Source organism: Zonotrichia leucophrys, chromosome 7 (genome assembly GCF_028769735.1).
Source record: "Zonotrichia leucophrys gambelii isolate GWCS_2022_RI chromosome 7, RI_Zleu_2.0, whole genome shotgun sequence".
Classification (NCBI taxonomy): domain Eukaryota; kingdom Metazoa; phylum Chordata; class Aves; order Passeriformes; family Passerellidae; genus Zonotrichia; species Zonotrichia leucophrys.
The window spans coordinates 5,056,082-5,078,954 of NC_088177.1; the positions used below are offsets into that span (position 1 = coordinate 5,056,082).

Consider the following 22,873-nt stretch of genomic DNA (forward strand, 5'->3'; position numbering starts at 1 on the left):
CTGGGCAGTTGTCTGTCTTGTTGGTGAGGTCACATGTAATGAATAACAGTCTTCTCCTCAAAGGTTACTACTCTTATATTGAAAATATGTAATAAATGGGTGAAAAAAAAGAGGAAAGGACAGAGAGGGAGAAAGGGAGGATGAGGTAATGTTTACATGGAATACATTTATTATTGTCTCTTGGCAGCATTGGTAGGCAGGAAGGGTTTTATTTGTTTGTTTTTCTCAGATGACTTTTGTAGGTGCTGAGCAGTGGTTTCAGAGTCTTGCAGGAGTGCCAGCCTGCTGATGGTGTGATGATCCCTCTGCTAGGGGGAAAGGAGAAAGGAAAAGATGAAGAAAAAAATCTCAATGTCCTTATTAAAGAAGAATTTTTTTTTTCTTTCCTTAGCAAGCCTAAAAAAGAGGCTTTTGTATCTAAAAATAAATGATAGGGTTTTATTTTCAAAATACTGTGTGAAGAAATGAGGTGTATATTTGCTAACTATGCAGGTCATATTTTTTAATATTGAGAATATGTTTAGATTGTCTAAATTGCAATTCTCAAGCTGGATTTGAAATGGACTCCGTATGCAGATTTTAATTATATTAAAAGCAAGTTTTATTTATTTTAGCAGTAAAGTTGGGTATGTTTGGTTGGGGTTTTTTTGGGGTTTTTTTGGTTTTTTTTGGTTGGGTTGGGTTTTTTTTTGTTTGTTTGTTTTTGGAGTTTTTGTGGTTGGTTTGTTTGTTTGTTGCAACTGTTATTCTCCTTTTCTTTATATATGTTTGAGATGAAGACAAGGACTTTTGTAGCCAATGTGAATGTGTCTGTACAACAAAATTAAATACTCTATGGTCAGTATTAGCTTCTGATTAAAACTGAGTGCAATAATGTCCTTTGGGAATGGTTTACACCAGTGGGTCAGGGCATGTCCTGCATTTCATATTATCTAAACCATTTATTGCTAAAAGCAACTAGAATGGGCAGCAGATGAAATTATCCTACAGAATTATGGCCTGCATGTTGCCTGCAAGAACCTGCAGCATATCTGGATCCTGTGGATGAGAGTTCTCTGACAAATGTTGCCTTCTACAAAAAAAGTGCAGAGTGAGTTTCCTCTCCTGGGTTGCCTAACCCATTTTTAAGAGTTGTCAGGCATAATTCACTCCTCAATTATTCCCCAAAAAGCATTTCTTGAAGCACTGTTGCTTACCTCTGGTATTAAACTCTTCAGACTTTCTCTGGAAATCATTTCCATTAAATATTTTGCATTGTGAAAGCAACTCCATCTATTCATTGGCATCTCTTTGCATTGCAATAATCCGCTGCTTAGCCTGTCTGTGGAAAAAAAAGCGTTTTAAGTGGCTTTATTATTGTGTGATGATGGTTTATGGGGTTGATAACCCATGCAGGGGGCAGTCCTGGGGAGGTGGCAGGAGGAAGGGAATGTCACAGCCTGGAGCAGCCACACGTCCCCACAGCAGCTCTCCGGGGCCACGTGCCTGATGGGATGCCTGTTGCAGCTGAATTATGCTTTAATTTTAACAGTGGGTGACTTAACTGCTCTGAAGTAAATAACTGGGTTTGATTTACAGTCTCACTAGATTTATAAGAAGCTGTTGAATGTGCAGCTAAAAAGGAAAAAAAATAAGGCTGTTATAGCTATGTACCTCTATAAATCTGTCTTTATTGTTCAGCGTGTACATGGGCCACTGGGACCCCATTACAGGTTTGCAATCACTGGGCAATGTGTTTGAGACTCAGCAATGCAGAAATTAGGAATGTTATGGTTTTCAGCCATTCTTACTTATTTCTGACATGAGATTGATGTCAGCAAATTCATCCTCTGTAAAAAAATCTTAACAGTCAGGATTAAAAGATAGGGCCACTCACAAGGCCCTTATTTAATTGTTTCACACTTTCTCCTTGCTCGTTTAATCTGTTGGCATCACAGCCAGCTCTGTGATGCAGGGCCCAATAACAGAAATTCCATTCATTTTACTCATTCCAGAAGCTCAATGCATTTCCTGATAGAATCATTCTAAAACAAAAGTACAAGAAGAAATATGCTTAAGAATGTTTGAGAATTTAGAGCCAGATTTTGCTGTAAAATTCCTGGGAAAGGCACAAATGCATCTGGGCATCATCACATTTCCACTGAGTGCTGTGTAAGGGAATTTGTTAGAGGAGGATGTTGCTGATGATTGTTGTTGTCATCATTGTTGTTAATATCGGTTTTTTGGATCCCCAGTGGAAGAAGGAAGTTTATTAAAGCCACACTTTCACGTTTTTCTCTCAGTAACTGCTCAATATTCCACCTCAGCCAATGTAGAATTGTGGAATCACAGAATGGTTTGGGTTGAAAGAGACCTCTGGGATCATCTCATCCCATGAGGGACACCTCCCACTATCCCAGGTTGTTCCAAGCTCTGTCCAACCTGGCCCTGGACACTTCCAGGGATGAGCCACAACCCCTTCCAGCCACAGCCTCTTCCAGTTCCTCACCAAATGCCCAGAATTTTTCTTTTCTCCACTGCTGGAAAGCTGAATGCCTAAATCTCAGATTGCCTGAATCAACCACATCTCTGAGAGACTTTGTGTCTTTCTGAGCCATCAGGATGCTTTCATTAAGTATTCATAATATTTAGATTATTCTTATATTTTTGAAAATTCTTTAGCTTGGAGAAAATGCTGTTGTCTCAGTGTTCACATTTATAGGTTTTTAATGCAGTATATTATGCTCCAGGGTTGAAAGAAAGCCAACAATATTTTTGTCAGTACCCAAACTGATTGAAATTGAAATGCTTTTACTCCACAAAGAAAAGCTTTCTCTTCTTTTGAGGAACTCGAAGTCTAGATGCTTTAAAGTGCTTATTTAAATTTGATATATTTTAGGTTCTTCATTGTGCTTCTCACAAAGAGTATCCTCGAAGGCTGATTTAATTCAGAGGAATCAGATATTTGAGGATGAGTAATTTGAAAAAGATGGATGGATATTTTTCACTTGATTTTTCATTTTCCAACTTATGTAATAATCACTCTGGACATGGCTGTTAAAAGTTGAGACACCAGCGTGTCTGACTTATTGAATGGTGACATCTTTAATAAAAATCATATTTTTTTAAGTGGCATTGCAGACAGAATTATGGCAAATTCTTGGTAGTAGAAGAGGCACAGAGAAAATCCATTCCAGCTTCACTTTCCCAAGGCACAGTGTCAGTGCAAGGCTGTCTGGGCTGCTAATTAGGAGCATTAATGTCAAAAGAGTGGCACAGCAAAGGCAGCGATGCTGCAGGGTTCACAGCTTGTCATTTATGTGTTTTAACACTTCTTACCTGCTCTCAGCATCACTGGCTATTGGAGAAAAAAGAAAAAAAGAATTGGTGCTCCTTGTCTTGTTCCAAATTTGGCTTTTACTCAGTGGAGGCAAAAAAGTATTCCCAAGTGACTTTCTGCTTGTCTTTGCAATAAAGTTGGTTTGTTCCCTGATAAATATATAATTTTATCTCTTTTTTTCTTTCTAACTAGATAATAAATAAAACTGGGCATGCCAGTTTGGACGTTACATTCAGAAACGTGACATATGGGTGTTATAGAAGAAAAATTAGTAATTTAAAGCAATCAAAATAATTCTTCCTTTTTAATTAATTTTTGAAAAGAACAAAACCAAACCAACAAAACAAAAGAAAAAACAAACTCAAAAAAGAGGAAAAAACAAACTAAATCCCACAAAAAACTAAAAAATAACCCAACATTTCAGTGTGAAAAACAACGATTGTTTTAAGCACTTTAAAATATAAATTTTTAAAATACATATATATTTAAAAAATATATATATATGGGGAAAAGCTAAATATTAACTGAATACTGATTTATTTATGCATATATGAGGAAGTTTTCATTGCAGTAACGTCCAGACTAAGGAAAAATTGACTATATAAGGCAGTGGGAGCTAAGTTCTTTCCCTTAAAATAGTGAGAAATTGTCTTTTTCATAATTGACAAGATACATATGGAGAGTTCAAGAAGCATTTCAAATTTTAATTACGTTTCATCCAAAATCATTCCCCACTTCACTCGGAAGTTTCTCAAAAACAGTCCAACAACTCCAGAATTCCACTGAGTAATTTGCTCAGATCAGTTCTTACGTTAAAACCAAGGAATGTTTATACTGAAGCTTTTAACAGGAAAAAGTTTGCTAATTTTTGTTTCTACATCTGGCAAAAATGAAATGTGCTAATATAACACAGATTTTAATGGATAGCGCATAGGCAGAATCCTTGATTAAGGCAGTAACAGAATACAAGAATATGTCACCCCTTTTGCCTCTCTTCTGCTGAAAATCTGAAGTCTTGTGCCAGTCTTGATTTGAAATGGAAATAAATGTAATAATTCATACAAGATATATGTTGGAAAATCAAAGTAAAAGAAGAGAGCCATTCTATTTTTCTCTGATTTCCATAAACTATGGATTGGCCATAAGACATATATTTCTAGGACCCTTTGAAGATTTAGCCGCCCTTATATGAAATTATTATTTTCTCTAAAGGTCTAATAATGTCTGAGTGTTTAAAAGACATAGGAAAAGTTCACTTCCAGACACACTTTTGCTGTGCCCACAGTCTACATAATGTCATTAAGCAGAGCAGAATTTAACCTGTATGCTGTCTTAACTATTCTTTATGAAGTCCCTAAGAGGAAATCCTAGTTTTTAGAAAGTAATAAAGGAAAGATGATCACATTTGGCAGAAATGCTCCAAGGAAACTGTTATTAATATAGGAAAAGCTCTCAGAACTATATAGAAGATTGCTCAGAATAAATATGTGTTTTTTCAAGGGAAAACATTCCTTTTTAGAGACTTCTGAAACCATGCAAATGAAAGAAAAAAAGATCAATTACTTTAAAGATGTGAGTGGACCAGACATCTGCACATAGTGGGGTTTAAATACGAATCCAGAAATAGGCATGAAATGAATTCAGGAACTTCTTGAGTACAAAAAGTTTTATATATATTTTTAAAGTCCCCAATTCAACCAGAGCCTTTCCTCAGTGGTTTGCAGTGGGTGCAACTCGTGTGACGGATGGGGAGCCATTCACAGCAGCCTCATGCAGAGCTGCTGCCAAACCATGGAGACAGAATGGGATTCACACAATTCTCTGCCAGCTGAGGGGATTTCTCATGTAGAATTTAATTTGGTGGGGGAGTGGACCTGGACAATTCTTTACAAACTTCTCTGGTGGGAAGGTGGATGAGTCCAATGCAGAGAAACCCCAGAGCAGATCCATGGTGCCTCCAACACCCAAATGCCAAATGTGCTCGGTGCCCACAGGAATTGCTAAGGACAGTGATGGGCTGGTTTGGAGGGAAGTATTCTTTGCATAGAAGGACTGAAGCATGGACAGATGACTCTTCAACTAATTAAAGTTGAAAAGCAGTCTGTTTATTACAGCACTGGGCACCAGTGGAACAATTTCCAAAGGTGTGTTCAAAGAATCACAGGCTCTATCTAAAAATGTCTCACATATTCATATAATTCCCAAAACACCTAATACATATTCATCACCTAATCCTCACCTATTCTTGTTTAGTATTAAAATGTATTTAAATGAGTCCAAAGTTCTTTCACACTTTTTCAGTCTTTCACTTCAAATGTGTGGCTGGGTTCTGAAATGGGTGGGTGCTCTTCTGAGCTCAAAGTGACCTTTATTTTTGTGCTGTTGGCAGTCTTTGGACCCCTTGGCTATAGCTCAAGTTTCAGAGCCCAGGTCCTCTTCTTTTTCACCATTAGATCCATATCCCATCCTGCTTCTTTAAACACAGTAAAGACAAATACATTATTTATATCTTAGCCTTAACTATTCCATCTGCTAAGGATTAGCTATCCCTTATTATTTCTTCTTGCTATACTCTTAACTGTTTCTGTCCCCTCCTAAATAAATCTAGCTAAACTTTTAACTCTTTCAGTTTCTTTAAACCCTTGATTCAAGACATCTCCCTGGCAGTCTGTTCTTCTGAAGAAAATTACTGTGAATTAATGTGTTGCTGGTTCTGGAAACTCTGATAAAAGTGATGAACCATTGCATGCTCTGGAAAGAACAGCTTTACAAGGAATGCAGATGGAATGAGCCCAAACCTCTCCCATGCCCTTCCCAAATCCTGCTGGGCAGGGAATTTGGGTAAATAAGTGTTCACAGCTACCAATGCTGTTTGACACAAGGTTTATGGTGTGGTATTGCTTCTGGATCTCTCACTTTTCCTGGAATGCTTAGCTCAGTTTTAACTACCTAAGGCAGATGGTTATTCCTAATATGACCTTGAACAAATTATTCTTGGTTTCCATAAAAAAAAACCAAACAAAACAAGTTGTTTGGTGCAATTTCTTGTGATATGTTACCAAAAACCTAAGGAGAGAACAGAGCAAACATTTTATAACTGTAAGTACTGGTATGTTAACAAATCCAATAACCTGTGTGTGATGTGCCTTTCACATATGTATCACTTCTATCTCAAAATAGGTACATTCACACAATAAGAAAAAACACACCCTCCACCAACAGGCTGCTACTTAACCTTGCTCCTTTTCATCCACTTTTCATCTACAGCAATCTTCTAGAGCTCTCCTTGCAGGAATTTAATTACTAGTTTTATTTCTACAAATGTTTGAAATTGGATCCCTTTTGTACCTTTTGTCCCATTTAAAAGATATTTTCTGAAATGCTTCTGTTACATGGGAGCTTATCTGCAATTTTCAAAAGTCTCCCTGAATCAGTAAACCATAATTTTTTTCATTTCACAAATCCAACTCTAGAAAATGGTAAGCAGGCACATTTAAAATGCTTTAACTATTACTGATTTACAGAGTTTTCTTCTGGCATTTTTAAAAGCATGTCCTATATTTTGTTTGGAAAAAGGAAGGATGAAAAAAAAAGTTTTTTTCTTCCTATTGTCTGAAATATATTACTGTTCACATATCTCACAGTGCATCTGACATTGGCCTTCTCTGGAGTTTGGATATTGGGCTAAATGGAGCATTTCTTTATTCTGGCTCAGCAGATCTTGGTAATGGGACCTATCAGGCACAATATTCCCTTTGAATTAAAAGGGAAATGAGCAGTGGAAGGGCAGGAATGGGAGAGACAGAAGACAGCAGTGAACTGTGTAATGGGGTGGCTGAGGTGGGATACAGTTGGTGTTCCTGGTATTTCACTGAGTAAATCTTATTTAAGTTACCTGCACTTTGAAGGACAATAAATGAGCTTCCATGTCTGTTTTAAGTACAAGGCTCATAAGCCCTGAGTTATCATCAAAAACTCAATGAATACAATTTTTGTTCAATCAAGTTTACTTACTATTCTCCAGTGCAGCATGGATGTGATGGAGCCAATTTTTTTTTTTTGGATTGTGGAAAGCAAGCCTAAAATTCCCCCATCTGAAGGATTATAAACATACAGAAAACTAAAAGTTAAAAAAAACCCCAACAACAGTTTCTCTGTGTAATGATATTTTATCAATCTGACTTCTTTTATCATGACAATCTCAGCTTATGTTAGCACTATTTTGAAAGCACCATAGTATAATAAACATATTTAAGTTTTTCAAATCAAAAATCATTGATATTGATTATTGAAAACATTTAACAGGATATATTTTTCTATTAATTGCAGTATTTGTTACTAAAGAATAACTAATTCTGTCCTACAGAGTGGTACCAATGCAATACTGTCAATAAGAAGAGAAAGAAAAGAAATCTTAGTTACATAAAATTGATAAAGTTATATACTTTGCACTTCTCTGAACTTTTGCTTACTGTAACACTAAGATGGTGCATGGGCAGGTCAGATGATTTATGTAAAAATGGAGGATTTATAAGGCATTTACAGAGGGTGGTTCCAGGATCCCACAAGGAAAAGAACGGAGTGAGCAGCTGTGTTAGGGTGCTGTGGAGCTCAGAGTCCTGAGAAGGAAAATTTGCTTGTCAGTGAATGTCTCTGTATTATCACAGAAAATTTACTTCAATGCAACTTCTTGTGGCAACTATCAGCAATCTGGCAGCATCCAGATACCCCAGAACTACAAGAAAAAGGTTGTAAAATGAAAATGAGTGAAGAGATAAGGTGGTTTTAGACATGCATATCACATTTTATTTATTTCTGTTAAGTATTTCTGGTCTGCTTTTAGTCCCCTTTAAATATAACCAACAAACTCCTTTAAACTTTACAAATGTGAAGTTTAAAGTTTACCATTCCCAGGGTCTGGCAGACATCCTGGAGCACCAAATCCAGAATCTGAGTGCCTTCAGAGCTGCCTTCCCAGCAGCCTGGTACCACCAGTGCTCCAGCTGTTTCACAGGTGCACCATCATTCAGTGCTGCTGCTTCTGAGGAGACCATAAAAAAATCACAATGACAGACTTAAAAATATTTAACAGAGCTCAAAACAAATGTGCATCTTTCAAACCACTGTGGCTGCAGTTAGATGTCTGTACTTAAAAGGGAAAAAATTCTCCCCAACCCCTATTTGTGTACTGAGAATTGGATTCCTTATTAGAAGCCCTGTAATAGATGTAAAGCAGCTGGAGCTCTTTAAGTGAGAGGAGCATCTGCTGGCAGAGCAGCCAGCAGTCACTTGGATTGGAACTGCACTCCTGAGCTCTGTTTTTTTCTTTTTTCCTTTTTCTTTTTGGCAGATGTGCAGCAAATAGCAATGGACTGGATCACGGGGAATTTTTACTTTGTGGATCAAGTCAGTGACAGGATCTTTGTCTGCAGCCGGAACGGCTCAGTGTGTGTGACCCTCATCGAGCTGGACCTGAGCAACCCCAAGGCCATAGCTCTTGATCCAACAGCAGGGTAAGGCTCTTTCTTTGCACTAAGGTTTATTTCACATGAGGGTTTTAATAACTCTTTTCCTTTGCTGTACTGAGTTATTGCATAGTTGCTATACTGAAGCAATAATGTGTAATGAACTTGGAGCAAATAGTTAACTGTGTTAATTGCAATAATTATTGCTGCATGTGCCTTGTGAATTCTCAAAATGGAATCCAAACTGAGAAAGCAATTTAATCCCTACTTGTCACAACATTTGCTTTTGTGTTTGCTTTTCTGTAAGTTGTGCCTCTAACTAAAGGATGTGGGAAAGGAGTTTCTGAAGGATTTTTTTGGTCTATCCCCTCATTTACAGGAATATTGGAAATGAGTGTACTGAGCTTATTTACACAAAAAAAATGGAAGAATTTTACTATTCTTTAGAAGGTCATCTCTAATGGTAAAATTACCATTTTCTGTTCCACAGATAACTACATTCAGTGCCAGTTGGGAATTAAGCCTTGCTTAAAATACAGAGTACTAAATATCCTCCAATTTATAACATCCACCAGCTGGGAAAAGTTTTAAAGCAATAATGATGTAAAAGCATTACTAAATAGGAGTAGAAATAGGATCAAATTAATTTATAACTAAATTTTGGTAATGGTTTTGAGCAAGGATTTTACCTTGGTTTTATTAGTCAGTAAGTAGTTCAGACCAAAATCCCTGATGGAATATGTCCTAAACTGCCATAAGCCCCTTCTCAACAAATACAAAAATATTTACAGTAGAACAGCTTGTCATCCATATGTGGACTTTTGTCAGTCTTTATTTAAAGCCTGAACGAATATTAAGAAGCATTATCACAATGACTTCAATTCTGACAGGAACAGCTTGCATGTAAAGTTTACAAAGAAGTTTGATAATGTGATCTTGAGTAGAGCTGTATTTCTCTCTGCAGCAGATGGTAAGCTTGACTTGATCTGACTGCAGAGTGGTTTAAAAAGAAAAATAAAAATTCATGTAGAAATTGATTTTCTGCAAGTTCTGATCTGAAAGAACTTGAAGCTTTCAAATTTGCTGACAGCAGCCTTTTTTCTATGCCTTTACTCGTATATTCTTTGCTGGATTTACTGGATGAATCCAAAGCTTGTCATTAGCTAATCTTAACTGTCAGGGATGTAGGAATTGTGCCCAAGCCTTTGGTTTTGTGAGGAGGGACAGAAAAATGAGAGATTTCAATTGTTATCACTGGTACAAACCATTCCTGCTCAGGGCCAGGTGAATTGTGGCTGCTCTGGGGAGCGGGAAGGGCTGGCCTGGAGGAAAGGTCACAGTGATATTTTACACTGTTTCTTATTCTCATTAAGCAATCTCCATTTGTTTTGTGATGAAAACACAGCGTGGGAAATTTTATCAGAGTGCATGTTTTGTAGTTCGGCAGTTATTTCATTACTGGTTTTTTTTGGCATTTGTATTAGTTATCTGATGTATGTTGTTCTGTTAAATGGATACCTAACATACATTTTAACTGCTAAACCCCAATTATATATTTATTATGTTAGTTTTTGACTGGGTTTTGATACAGAATGTAAACATATAATGAAAAAGCATTCAGGCTATTTAAAAAAACATCTCCTGATCCTTTATTTTGTCTTCTGTTTTCTGTCCTTTATTTCTTTTAAGCCTTTCATGCTGATTGTAGTTGCAACTTATTTTGGTGTCAGAGTTTTAGGGTGCCACTGCTCTCTTCATAACTTAGTGGGTTTATTTTATTTAAAAAATTACAAAACCATCCATAGTGCAAGTTGAGCTCTGAATGTGTTGCTGTTTTTTCAGAGGTGACCATTTCCAATTCTAAAAAATTCAGAGTGTGATCCCAAGCCTTTATGTCTGTGATAAACTTCTTGTAGTAGCACAGGGTCAAGCCCTGCTATTCCTGCACGTTCACGTCTGTGTGTTAGGAGTTCAGTTATGCCAGGAACCAGAAATTCTGCTTTTATCCATGAAACAGCCAAGGCATGGTGGAAAATTCGCTCATTCCAAATGGTCCCCCTCGCTGCACACAAGAATATCTTTCCTGAGTGTGGTTTATTTTACATCTGTGTGCCTGCAAGTTCTGTGTGATGTTTAGTGGTGATGGTTTGATATATTCTCCTGTGAGCTTACAATGGAACTTGAGCTGCTGAGCCTCTTTCACACAGGGAGTAAAAGAATTTTTCATAAAAGTTTTATTCTCATAAAACTGAATTTGAAATTGAGAGAAAAAAAAGATTTTGCTATTCATACAGCTCTTGAAGAGCCACATTTGTTATGTTTCTCTTCCAAGCACGTTACTTTGGCAGGATTTCAGCACTTTATCATTCTGAACTGTGTTTGATATTTTGGTTATTCCACAGTAGATCTAATGCACAACAACCAGAAAAATACCTGATTCCCCCAGTGAGCTGGTAACTTACCCAGTTAGGGGTTTTGCAGTGCTGGTACTCATCTCTTTCATTAACTAATTATCAATTAAGGGTTGCACAGTGTAAGTATCAGACCTGTGGTAAGGAGAGCATTTCCAGGGGCAGGGAATGTGCATCCAGTGATCCCTGGGAGCACTTCAGAGCCCAAACACAGCAGTGAAACATGGACTGAAGGAAAAGGACAAGGAGAGTAGGAAATAAAGTGGCAATTGGTAACAGAGAGGGAGAATAAATTGTTTTACAATAATATATTATCTATCAAATGCCTTTGAACTAAGATGTTTGGCTCCATATGTCTGCAGTTGATAGCTTTGATAAATTTTAATACAGGACTTCTTTTCTTCAGTGGTCAAGGAACAGAAGCAATTACTTCTGCTGGTCCATGAAATTGGTGTAAAATTGATGATGGTGCTGCTGACTGTCAACATGAAACAAATACAAGCTGGGTTAGAATGGGTTTAGCTGAGATCCTCAGTTCAGGGCTGCTGTACTCATGGGGAATGGTTTTTCAGAGTGCTCCAGCCAGTATTCCATTGGAATATTCATGAGACTCTGATCACCAGACATTGATGATGGGGAAGGTAACACATTTAAAACTCACAAGAGGATAGATCAGATTTAGGTTCTCTCCTAGCCACAACCAGCTAAATGGCTCAACACAAAGCATTTTATTTTTCTGTGGCTGTGCATCTCTTTGTATTTAATAAGAAGCATGCAATGCCTGTTGTTCAAGCCATGAGATATTTGAATGCATTCAGGAACATTAGGAATTAATATTGTGGAATGCTAACTGTGTGCATGTTCATATTTATTCTGTAAATATGTCTACTTAATTGCCTCCAGTGTTCAAGGCAAATTGTTGCCTTGCACTGCACCACAATGGCCATGGAGAATGTGCTGCACCATTTTACAGAGCAAAAATGCCTTGGAGCAGGGGGATGTGCTGCAGTTCCCTCCCTGCACTTCAGTCCTGAAGTGTTATTCCATATATATCAGACATATATTATTATTATGTCAGATATATATTATATATCAGACATATATATCAGATATATATTATTCCATGTATATCAGACATCTGATATATATGGAATAATATATGGAATAATATAAATACCAGGGTGTTTTTAATTTTTCTTAATTCCCATTTTCTGATTTCTTTGGGAATGCTGGGAAAGGACAGGAAGAGCAGATAAGGCTGCAGCCTTGGGTTTCCTCCTGGTTCCAGAAATGTGCAGCTTGTACATTTATGATGCTTTTTTGGGATGCCAGCCACAACTTTCTACTTTATTTCCCAGGCTTATGGAAAAAGATGAAGTTCAAGGAGGTGAGGTTTGAAATGTGGAGGGTATTGATGTAGCATCCACTGACAAAACTGTTCAGGCATAAGGAGATGTGTGATTGGAGGTTACACAGGGTGACATTGCCAAGAGGATGTGCAGAGCAAGGCTGGAGCTTGGAAGGATGTGTGAAGCAGGGTGAGGAGTAAGGAAATGGTTTAGATACCTCCTACATGAACCTCCATAGAATCATCACAGAATTCCAGAAGAGTTTGGGTTGGAAAGGACCTTAAAACTCAGCCTGTTCTACCCCCTGTCATGGCAGGGACACCTTTGCTGTCCCAGGTTGCTCCAAGCCCTGTCCAGCCTGGCCTTGGACACTTCCAGGGATGGGGCAGCCACAGCTTCTCTGAGCAATCTAAGCCAGGCCTCACCTCCTCACAGGAACAAATCTCTTCCCCATATCCCATCCAACCCTGCCCTCCTTCAGTGTGCAGCCATTCCCTGTGTCCTGTCCCTCCATCCCTTGTCCCCAGTCCCTCTCCAGCTCTCCTGGAGCCCCTTTAGGCTCTGGAAGGGGCTCTGAGGTCTCTCCAAACCCTTCCCATTTCCCCTCTGAGCACCCCCAGCCCTCTCCAGCCCTGCGAGATCTCTGTGGCCCCCAGGAGTTTCTCAGCAGCTCCAGGTCCTTCCTGTGCTGAGGATGCCAGGGCTGGAGGCAGCTCTGCAGGTGGGGTCTCACCTTGACCCGTCCCCTCTGCCTGTGACCAGCCAGGACCTGGGTGGGTTTCTGGGCTGCCAGGGCACACTGGAGATCAGTAAAAGAGATTCTGGATTGAGGGGGAGAAGAGGAGGTGAGGGAAGAGAAGAACCAGAACAATTGAGTCATTGCCGGAGTCATTCAGACTTGTGACTGCCATTTAAAAGTTGTATTAGGAACAAAGGGGAGAAAAGACTTCTAAAGAGATTTGTAAAAGGAGCAAGCTCACATTTTAATACTGCAACAGTGTGTGTCATGTAAATATTTGAATAAATCTTTTAATCGGCTTTTCTTTCTGCTGTGGTGTAGAAACACAAAAAAACCCACAGGCTCCACTTATTTCTTCCACACAGCATTTGTGAATGCATTCAAAAAGAGATTGTGTTATGATGATTGAAGAATAACAACAGTTATTAATGTGTTATGGTGTTATGTACCATTTCTTGGTGATGTTAGTGAGTCAGGAAAAAACAAACAAATGCACAACAGCAAAAAAACCCCCAAATACTCTGTTGCATTTTAAGTCTGTAATAGCAATCAATTGATACCTCTGGGATTAACAAAGGGGAATGAGGGAAACAAGTGAAGAATTAACAGCTGAAGTTGTCTACTTCATCACCTCAGAAATTTATTCCAAGAAAAAAATATAAAAATATTATTCTGTGAACTCCCTCGCTGATTCTGAAGATGCTAAGCACAGATTTCTTCTGTGGCTGAAATCAAAGCCACAGTATGAATATAATAATGATAATTAAAAATACACAATATTATTGTGTAAAACACAATAGGGAAATTTGCCTCAGTCTAAAATTTCAGAAGACAGCAGGAAGCAAGTGGGGGTAAGAAGATATTTTGAAATTTTGCCTTCTGTATAAGAACAGAGTTGGATAACAGCTTTAAAATACCATATTTGAGGGATCTGAAAGAAGAATAGTAAGAAATATTTAATCTTGTCTTTTTATTTTTAATTTTTTTATTGTTTTAGATTTACTTTTGAATTTATTTTATCTCTCAAATCTGGTAGAGGTAAGAGGAGGAAGCTGGGGGTTGGTCACCCTCCTGTTGTGATCAGGGTGTTCAGATGCTGTTGCAAATGTTTTCTCTCAAGCTGTGTGTGACCATCCTTGTGGGATGTTTGCTTTTCTTGGTCAGATCAAAATGCAATGCAAGGTCTACCGAGCACTTTTCACTAAAAATCAAAGGAAATGGGAAAAATTTACACATCATTGAATGAAAAGTTTCCTTATTAGAGAGCCATGGTCAGGAGATGGTGCCTGGGGTCTGGAAAAGCCATCCCAGAGGATGGAAAACAGATCTTAGTGAGGCAAAGAGATTGAAGATATAAACAGAAAGAGTTTTGGGCTGACAGCTCAACCTGTTTGGCATCATGGGTAGACATGTAAGTCAGTAAGAGCTGTCCCACTTGATGGGATTTTGGACAGAAGATGGGTGAGGTCTCTGATGGGACAGAACCCAAGGCCAGCCCTGAAATCCTGCATTAATAAGTCCACAACAGCCAGCAAAGAGCAAATCAGCTGGTGAGGGATGCAGAGGGACCTTCCTGAAACAAATTTATTGACAGTAGTTTTGGTTTTTTTCTCTTTCTGTACCTATGTATTTCCAAAAAAAAAAAAAAAAAAAGAAACCATAAATGCAATTTATATTAGGCAAAATGAACTGAGTTTGCATCCAGCTCATATTTGCCTGGAGGTATCAGTGAGGAGCTGAAACATTTGCAGGGAGGAAGAATAGAAATTCAAAAAGGAAGGGAGGTCAGACATACATTTTTTCCTTCTTTGTTATTTAGACAAGAGAGTAGTTCAGGGTAAAAATAAAACATCTGCACTTATTTTCTGCTGCCTGTTTTATTCTCTTTTTACTCTCTTGCCTTTGAGCTTTTATAGCAGCCATTGGGCTTAGGAGAGACTCTGAGTCTTAAAACTTAGGGGTTTTTTTTTCCCTATCAGATTAGTCACCATTTTCTGCTGATCAAAGAGGATATTTATAATCATTACAGCTCACTTTTAAACAGCCAAATCATTAGTGGTTTAATAACATGTCATTATTAAAAGAGCTCAGCTCCTTTTCTTGTCACAAAGGTTTTCAAAGAGCTGTAAGATACATATAAGACTCACTCACTTCAAAAAACTTTTAAAAATGGCCTGAAAAGGAATCTTTAAAAAATATTTTAAAAACCCCCAACAAAACAAACAAAAAAGCCTTCAAACCAAAAAACACTAAAAACTTTGTAATAACTAATCATAACTAATCATAATATGAAAGTTTTCATTAAGAATTCATATTCTGTTGCTCATCCTCCCCCTCCACAACTTCTTTCAGGCTGTGAACAGTTGGAGAAGGTGTAATAGAGGAGCCAAAATAGGATGAAAGAAGAAAAGATACTTAATAGACCAAAAAAACCCAAACCCACACTTTTAAAATTATTTCCACTTCTTTTTTTTTATCCCTTTAGCTCAAATGCTTGCTAGAAAATTATGAAAAAATTTTGTCTGATCTCACGTTTTACACAACTGTTTCCAGTTCCTTGCTATTCCATCTTTTAATTTTAATTCTTATAAGTAAACTGAGACAGAAAACTCTTTCACCTTTGAATTTCCCCCTGGATCTTTTCTTCCTTGAAGCTTCAATGCCAGTGCAGCAGCACAGGTCTGCTCACGGGGAAACCTTGTGGCTGCTGCTCTTGGCAAGAAAAAGGAGATATTGTCACATGCTGAAGACATGTTTATGTTGAAGAGAGGTTCTGATATGAATTAGAGCACTGCATGAGTGGAAGAGCAGAATAACATGTCCATTTCTGAGTCTCCTTCACAAAAAAAAACTCAAAACAACCCCAAATTCTAATTCATAGGTCTAGGGTAATTCCAAGAAAAGAAGAGCATTTTGAGCAGAAGCTTAATTAGTGAAGAACTGGTCTCCTTCCCAAAATAAGGTGATACAAAAATTCTGCATTCATGTGCAAACAGAATATAGGAGAAATTATAGTTCTTTTTAGCAGCAAACTAAAAAATAAATAAAATTTGATTTATGAACATGCAAATATATGAGCTTGAATGAAAAATTCAGCTAATTCAGTGGAAAAGGACTCAGAGTTGCTGACAAAACTATAGGAATTAAAATACCAAGCATGTGACCTAATGGCATTAAAAAGGAACTCATTCACAATGTCAGGTTATTGGTCTGGATTGAAGTGACAAATATAATCAAAATAATAAAAGCAGAATAGGCTTGAGCAGGTTTGCTACATGCATGTTCTCATGTAATGATGTGTGTTCTGTTGTGCATACCTTTTCATTAATCAAACATTGGTGAAAATAAAGATGGATGAGTATAATTAATATTCAGTCATCTTATAAACCCTGAAGGTGGGCTGTATTTGGTGCCCAATCCAAGCTGCATTCAGAGAAAAAAGATACTGATAGCAGTGACAAAAGATGTATTTTTTTGATAATAATCCTTTGTGAAAGAGCTGGCAAAGTGAACATTGCCAATGTTATTAGAATAGTTCAGAACTGATGTTCTGAGACTCGGTGTTATAACAATACTGCCTGGAGAATGAAAAGCTAACTAGAGTAATACTGGTGAAGCATGAACTGAAGTGAGCCTTTTTTCTTATGCAGCATGTGCCCAGTAATGGATTTCATATATTGCTACTAAGAGGAACAACATTTGAGTAGTGTCAGCAAGTATGAAAAGAAATCAGTGGGAATGCAATACAAAAACATTTGTGGAATTACAAGATAGCTGTGGTTTGAAAAAAGAAAAATTTAAAAAAAGTAAAAAAAGTAGCTTGTAAGTCAGTAAAAGTTTTCTTCATTTATCTCAAGTTTGGTGCCTCTCTCAGGGGCTCAGGTTCTCCTGGAGAGCTGAGCTGCGGAATCACAATATTTTCAGCTCTGCCCTCTGCTTTGGGGCCCTAAACATCAGAAGTGGCTCAGCAAACCAGGCTGGGCACATGAGCAGCACAAATAAACTCTGAGCTGCATTTGCACTGCCTGGGGGCATCCACAGCTGATCCAACACATCCTCCCACCCAGCTTCACACCTCCCTGCGGATTGGAGTCCTCCCTCTGCTGCCTCTCCTCACACCCCTCACCCTCAGCCCTTCACTAATTAAGCTTCTAATTCTAATTAAGCTTCTGCTCAAAATGCTTTTCTTTTTTACTTTTACTGAAATTACCATAGACTTATGAATTAGATTTTTTTTTAAGGAGACCCAGAAATGGACATGTCATTTTCCCTGGAATGGAAATCTTGAAGTTTGGTGGGTTTTTTTGTTTTTTGTTTTTTTGGGTTTTTTTTGTGGGTTTTTAAATTTTGTTTGTTTGTTTGTTTATTTTGTGGTTTTGTTTTTGTTTTTTGTCATAACTAAGATGTCCAGTCAAAAGCTACATGATTTAAACAACCTTAGCAGTGATTTTCTTCAAGTTGAAAGCAATTAAGCTGGAGGCAATTGAGGCCACTTTGTTTCTGAATGAGAATATAAATGGGAGTTTAAGGCTCCATAATGCATGGACATAATGTTCATGTCCATTTGAAGTCTCTTTTTTTTTTTTTTTTTTTTATTTTATTACCTGATTGTCTTATTATCTAACCAGCTTCTGTAAGGTCATTTATGTTGAAGGCAGGCTCTGATATGAATTAGAGCAAGAACAGAATTGAAAATATAGCTGCTAAGGACCCTTGTTTGTTTTTTTTTTTTTAGATGTACTTGCATTAGCCTAGACCTAAAAGTTTCCATAGATAGATAGTGATAGATATTTTTTTCCTCTAAAATGAAGAAAATCAAAACAGGAAAAAAAGCTGATGTTTAACACAGATAGTGTATTATTGTGTTATAAAGTTTTCCAAATCTGTTCTCCTAGTGCAGCCCACATATTTCTTGTGGTTTTTAACTGAGTCTTAGCATTGCAGTAGTGCAGAGTTGTACAAACCATGAATTTTCTAATAAGTTCCTGCCATGCCATTCTTTCCCTTCTTCCCACAAGATAAATAACCGCCTGTGTAGATGCCATGTTTGAAGCATAAAACCACTAAATCATAGAATATTCTGAGTTGGAAGGGACCCAAAAGGATCATTGAGTCCATTACTCTTGCTCTGGATTAACCAGAACCACCCAGAGAAACCAAAAATGATGAATTCAGTCAATTCAGTTAATTCATCAGCAGTGTGATGATATCATCCTGATGGAGCTGCTGTTTTCTCAGGGCTGATTACATGGATGGCTATTTTTGAAATATATATTGATTTTCCAATTTTATTTTTTTTCCTGAGGTTTCTTGCATGTCAGTGACCTTGTTTCTATGCTCAGTAGGGTGAACATGCCTTGCTGAGCTCAGCTGCAACATGACCCCTTTAGGTGGAAAATAGAGAAAAGCTGGAGGAAATCTGGAGATATTAACAGGAAATAAAAAAAAATATAAAAAGCTCATGGCCTGTGGAAAACTTGCAGGAACTGTGGTAACCTATTCTAGAAGAGAAAATCCAAACTATTCCTGTATAAGACTGGTAGAATTGCTAGGTAGATTTTAATTCTTATTAAATAAAGAACAGGAAAAATAATTTTAATTAGCAAATATTGGTAAATAGAGGAAAAATTCAAGTCTGAGGCAACCTTAGCATTTGACTGATGTGGAAGCCCTTCTGTCATTAGGACACTTGGGACTCTGTCTGGAAGGGATTCAAGGTTCAGCCTTGAATTTCACATCAGGATGTGTGTGTGCAGGTCTGGAAGCTTATAATGTCAAAGAATGGTGTGCTAGAAGAATAAATGTCAATAATTCTATTTACTAATGTTTCCGTGCTGCTATTTAAAACTATGGCTGAATCATTACCAAAGTAACCCTTTGTTTTGTTTCTCCACTTGGAGGAATTTGAGAGACTGTAAGGAAAATGGGTCAAAACATAAATTCTAGGAAGTTTTGTTTTCTTTTTTTTAGAGGATTTTCTGCAAATGAAACTGCAAATTGGGTTTTGAAGGGAGTTTGATACCAAAAATTTATCCTGGAACACATATAGAAGTTCCCACCCAAAGACTGCATCCTTGCTTTTTAGGAATTGCCTTGATTTGAATGGTTGGATTGCAAGTTTAATTGTTTAGTTTTGAGCAGTTTTCTCACCTGGTGGTTGAGAAGGTGAATTGCTGCCTTGGGTAGAAGGTTGTGGCCGCTGGGGATGAGGAGCAGCTTTCTGGGTCTGGATTGAAGGCACTTGAGACGGTAGTTCATGTTCACACTCAGGCGTTTATTATTTCTTATCAAACAGTCTCACTGCTGTGAGTTCAGCAGCTTTTCATTAGAAGGCACAAAATGGCCAACAATCTCTTGTTCCAAGGTCTTTTAAGGCTAAACTATCCAATTAAGAGCTGATACCTGGATTATTTTCCTTTTTAACCCAAAGGGCTGCAATGGGGACTTTCCTGCCCAATTACAAAATGCCACCCAAACCCATGGAGAAGGAGGAAGAAGAAGCACGAAGAAGAAACCCAGGATGACACCCTGTGCCCTCCATCTTGCTGCCATCCACAACATACTAAAAATCCCAAAACCTCAATTTCTCACCTAGTGACACACCTACAGTACTCTCTATAATCTATTTCACACTTTTGTGGATTCTGGTCTATCTTAGGTCTGGGAAACTTTCTCCATGAATGAGGGTTAAAGTCAGTGCTGCCCTGGGGGTCAGGGCACCCCGGAGCAGACACAGAAATATTCCCTGTGCCCTGGGTTTCCACACTTTGCTGTGTTTGATCAGCCACAGAGCTGTTAAATAAACTGTCCAAAGTTATCTATTGAAACACAACTGCGTCAGCCTATAGTGGAAGGAGAATCAATTTCTGCTTCACCATCCTGAAAACTCCAGCAAAAATCCTCAAAATGTGGGAGCATTGGCTCTGTCTTGGTTCTGAAATGAATATGCTCTGTGCTAGAAACTTCCAAACCTTTTGAAGTTTGCTCATTACCAGTTAGCTTGGGTTATTTGGTTCATTTTCACACACAAACACGTTCATGTGCACACAAAAAACTTGGTCCAAATTTGCAGTTGGCCTCAGTCTTGGTGTTTCCAAGGAGCAGAATTTAGGAGTTTGGGCAGTGTCCAGGCTGGCACTTGAAAAACTTGTTTACTTTGAATCAATGGGTAATTAGCTCACTGAGGAGGCAAACCTTTAGCACAGGGAAATCTAGGAAAAGGCCATCGAGTTAAAAAATAATCTCATTGACTCTGCTTCAGTTTTGTTTAGATCATTTTTATTCATTAGGATTTGACAGCAAATCGACAAACCCCAAACCAAAATACTCAGGGATCTTTATTGAACAGATATTAAATGAAAATATCCTACAAATAGGAGGGTGTTTGAACCTCACTGCCTTTTTTGCATGCTGAGAAAGCACTGCTTGCATTGTGAGAGCTTTGTGAGTTTTGCAGACACAGGGTTTTGCTGACAGGCTTCTCCAGAGCCGGGGCTTGCACAGCACCACCTCTTGGCTGTTCTCCTCCAGCAGAACAGAAATGCGCTGTGCTTTCTGCTGGCACAGCTCCTGGGGCTGAGCAGAAGGAGAGGAGAAAAAGCAAACTGCATTCCCAACAGGGCTTACACTGCCTTCAACACAAAATCAGACCTCTAACCAAAATATTTAAATTGGAACAGAACTCGGTTGACTACACCAAGCCAAGCTCTTGTTTGGATTCCTGAGTGTCTGACATGGTTTACTGATGTGAAAACATTGCATCTTCTGAAAGTTCAAGGATTTATTTGTTTGTTTGTTTTTATGCATGAATCTCTTTGTTAAATTACTGTTCTGTTCTTGTCACGTAGAGTTTCCTGAATGCAGCAATACTTTAGCAGATCACAATACTTTGGTGTATGCAGCTGTCACTTCAGAAAACTTGATGTCTATTCTAACATTTTCAAAAGTGAAATCTTAATATTGGAATTTGCACGCGTGCTTAAACTTTCAAAATGCTGGCAGCTTTATTTTGAAAGGTTTGAATGCCCACAGGTCTTACCCAATTCAGGGAACAGCTGAGACTGCTGAAGTGAGGCTGCTTACATAATACATGTTGCTCCTTTGGATGATTTCTGAGACTTTAGGAGAGGATTCCTGTCTTTTGCAGGTGAATTGTTTTAGCCTGATGTTCTACAACGCACTACTGCATATGTATTTTTAATATAATTATACCTATATATAAAAATATTACTTGATGAGCCACCTGTGTCCTCAGGCAGAAGTTTTGGCTGTGATTTGGGATGAGGTTTTTGAAAATAACAGTCTCAGTGTCACAGTCAGAATCAGGCTCTGCAGCATCAAGCTTAAGCTGAGCAGTCATAATTACTGGGTAGGCTTGAAATTGTGGTTTAAATTCTGTGTGAGGTTCGCTTCATTTAAGCTTGGGAGGATTTTGTGAAGAAGAATTCATTAATGTCTGGGAAGCAGCGGGAGACAGAGGTGTGAACACTGGTAAGTGCCTGTTTGGAAATGAGCAGCTTTGCATTCTGAGCAGGAGCTGAACAAAATGCATCTCTGTGCACTTATGTAAGGGAGCAGCAGTCACTCCTCAGAGCATGAGGAGGGTGTTTTGAAATAATAACCAGTGGATGTAATCAGAGAATTCTGATTGCTCATATCATGGGAAAATTTAAGGCAACACAGGAATTGTAATGCTTGCTTTGATTTGCGCTCGTAACGTTTCTATGTGCATTTTTATTTTTGTTTTGTTCTTACTTATCTCACAGCCTGGAGATAAGTTACATAGATTCACACCTGCCCTCATCCACTTTGTGTGGAAAAGGAGTAGAGATTAGAGAAAGAGGTTGAGAGGTTGCTTATTTTATCACATTCTTGGAAGGCAGAATAAATGAGCCTATGACATTCTACAAGCAGGTTTTGTCCAAATTTCATAATCCATAACATTCAGAGAGGAGATTGCATGAACTATACATCTTTGCCTCTGTCAATTTAAGATTATTGTCTCTAATTATCCTGTGAGCTGGCATAGAGAACAGTTTATTTGCCTCTTCTTGCAGTGAATTTTTAGCTACTTCAGGAAAACTAGCAGATACTTTTACTCCAGCCTAAGAAAACTCACTTCTTGCAACCTAACTTTTTATATATTCCCCACTACTAATACCTTCTTCATCCAACTTCTAATTTTTTAGTTGCTACACTCTATATAGTCTCTGTTTGGTCTCCATTTTCCTGGAAAGCTGGTGGAAGTAGGAAAGTTTGTTTGTTTCCTGTTGTAAACACTTGAGTATAATGCTTGCTATTTATCTGGAGGTTTTTCCTTGGCACTGTGATAAAACTGATGTGGGTCTAGATTCTGGTCAGGGGTTACCTTGGTAAAAGTCGTTTAATGATTTGGATTTTCCTCTTCTTGCTACATGTTTTTCTGTTCCTGTTCTTTCTGTGCCCTTCCAGCTGTCCCTGCCTCACCTTTGAGATCTTTTCCTGAAGTGCTATTGCAGATCCAGGTTCTCCTTGTCTTGAATCTGTACAGATGAGTCACCAATCATTATAAAGAGAGATTAAAAAAGGGGGATTGGGTTATTTTCGGGGTC

General features: G+C 38.1%; 1 protein-coding gene across 6 annotated transcripts in view; it reads left to right on the forward strand.

Moving 5' to 3' along the window:
- Positions 1 to 22,873, forward strand: part of LRP1B (LDL receptor related protein 1B) — a 638,472-nt gene that overhangs the window by 360,745 nt on the left and 254,854 nt on the right. For all 6 annotated transcript variants that reach the window (XM_064718934.1, XM_064718938.1, XM_064718939.1 and 3 more), the window contains exon 7: positions 8,670 to 8,832. In XM_064718934.1, the coding sequence (XP_064575004.1) occupies positions 8,670 to 8,832 (163 nt within the window). The remainder of the gene's footprint in view (positions 1 to 8,669; positions 8,833 to 22,873) is intronic.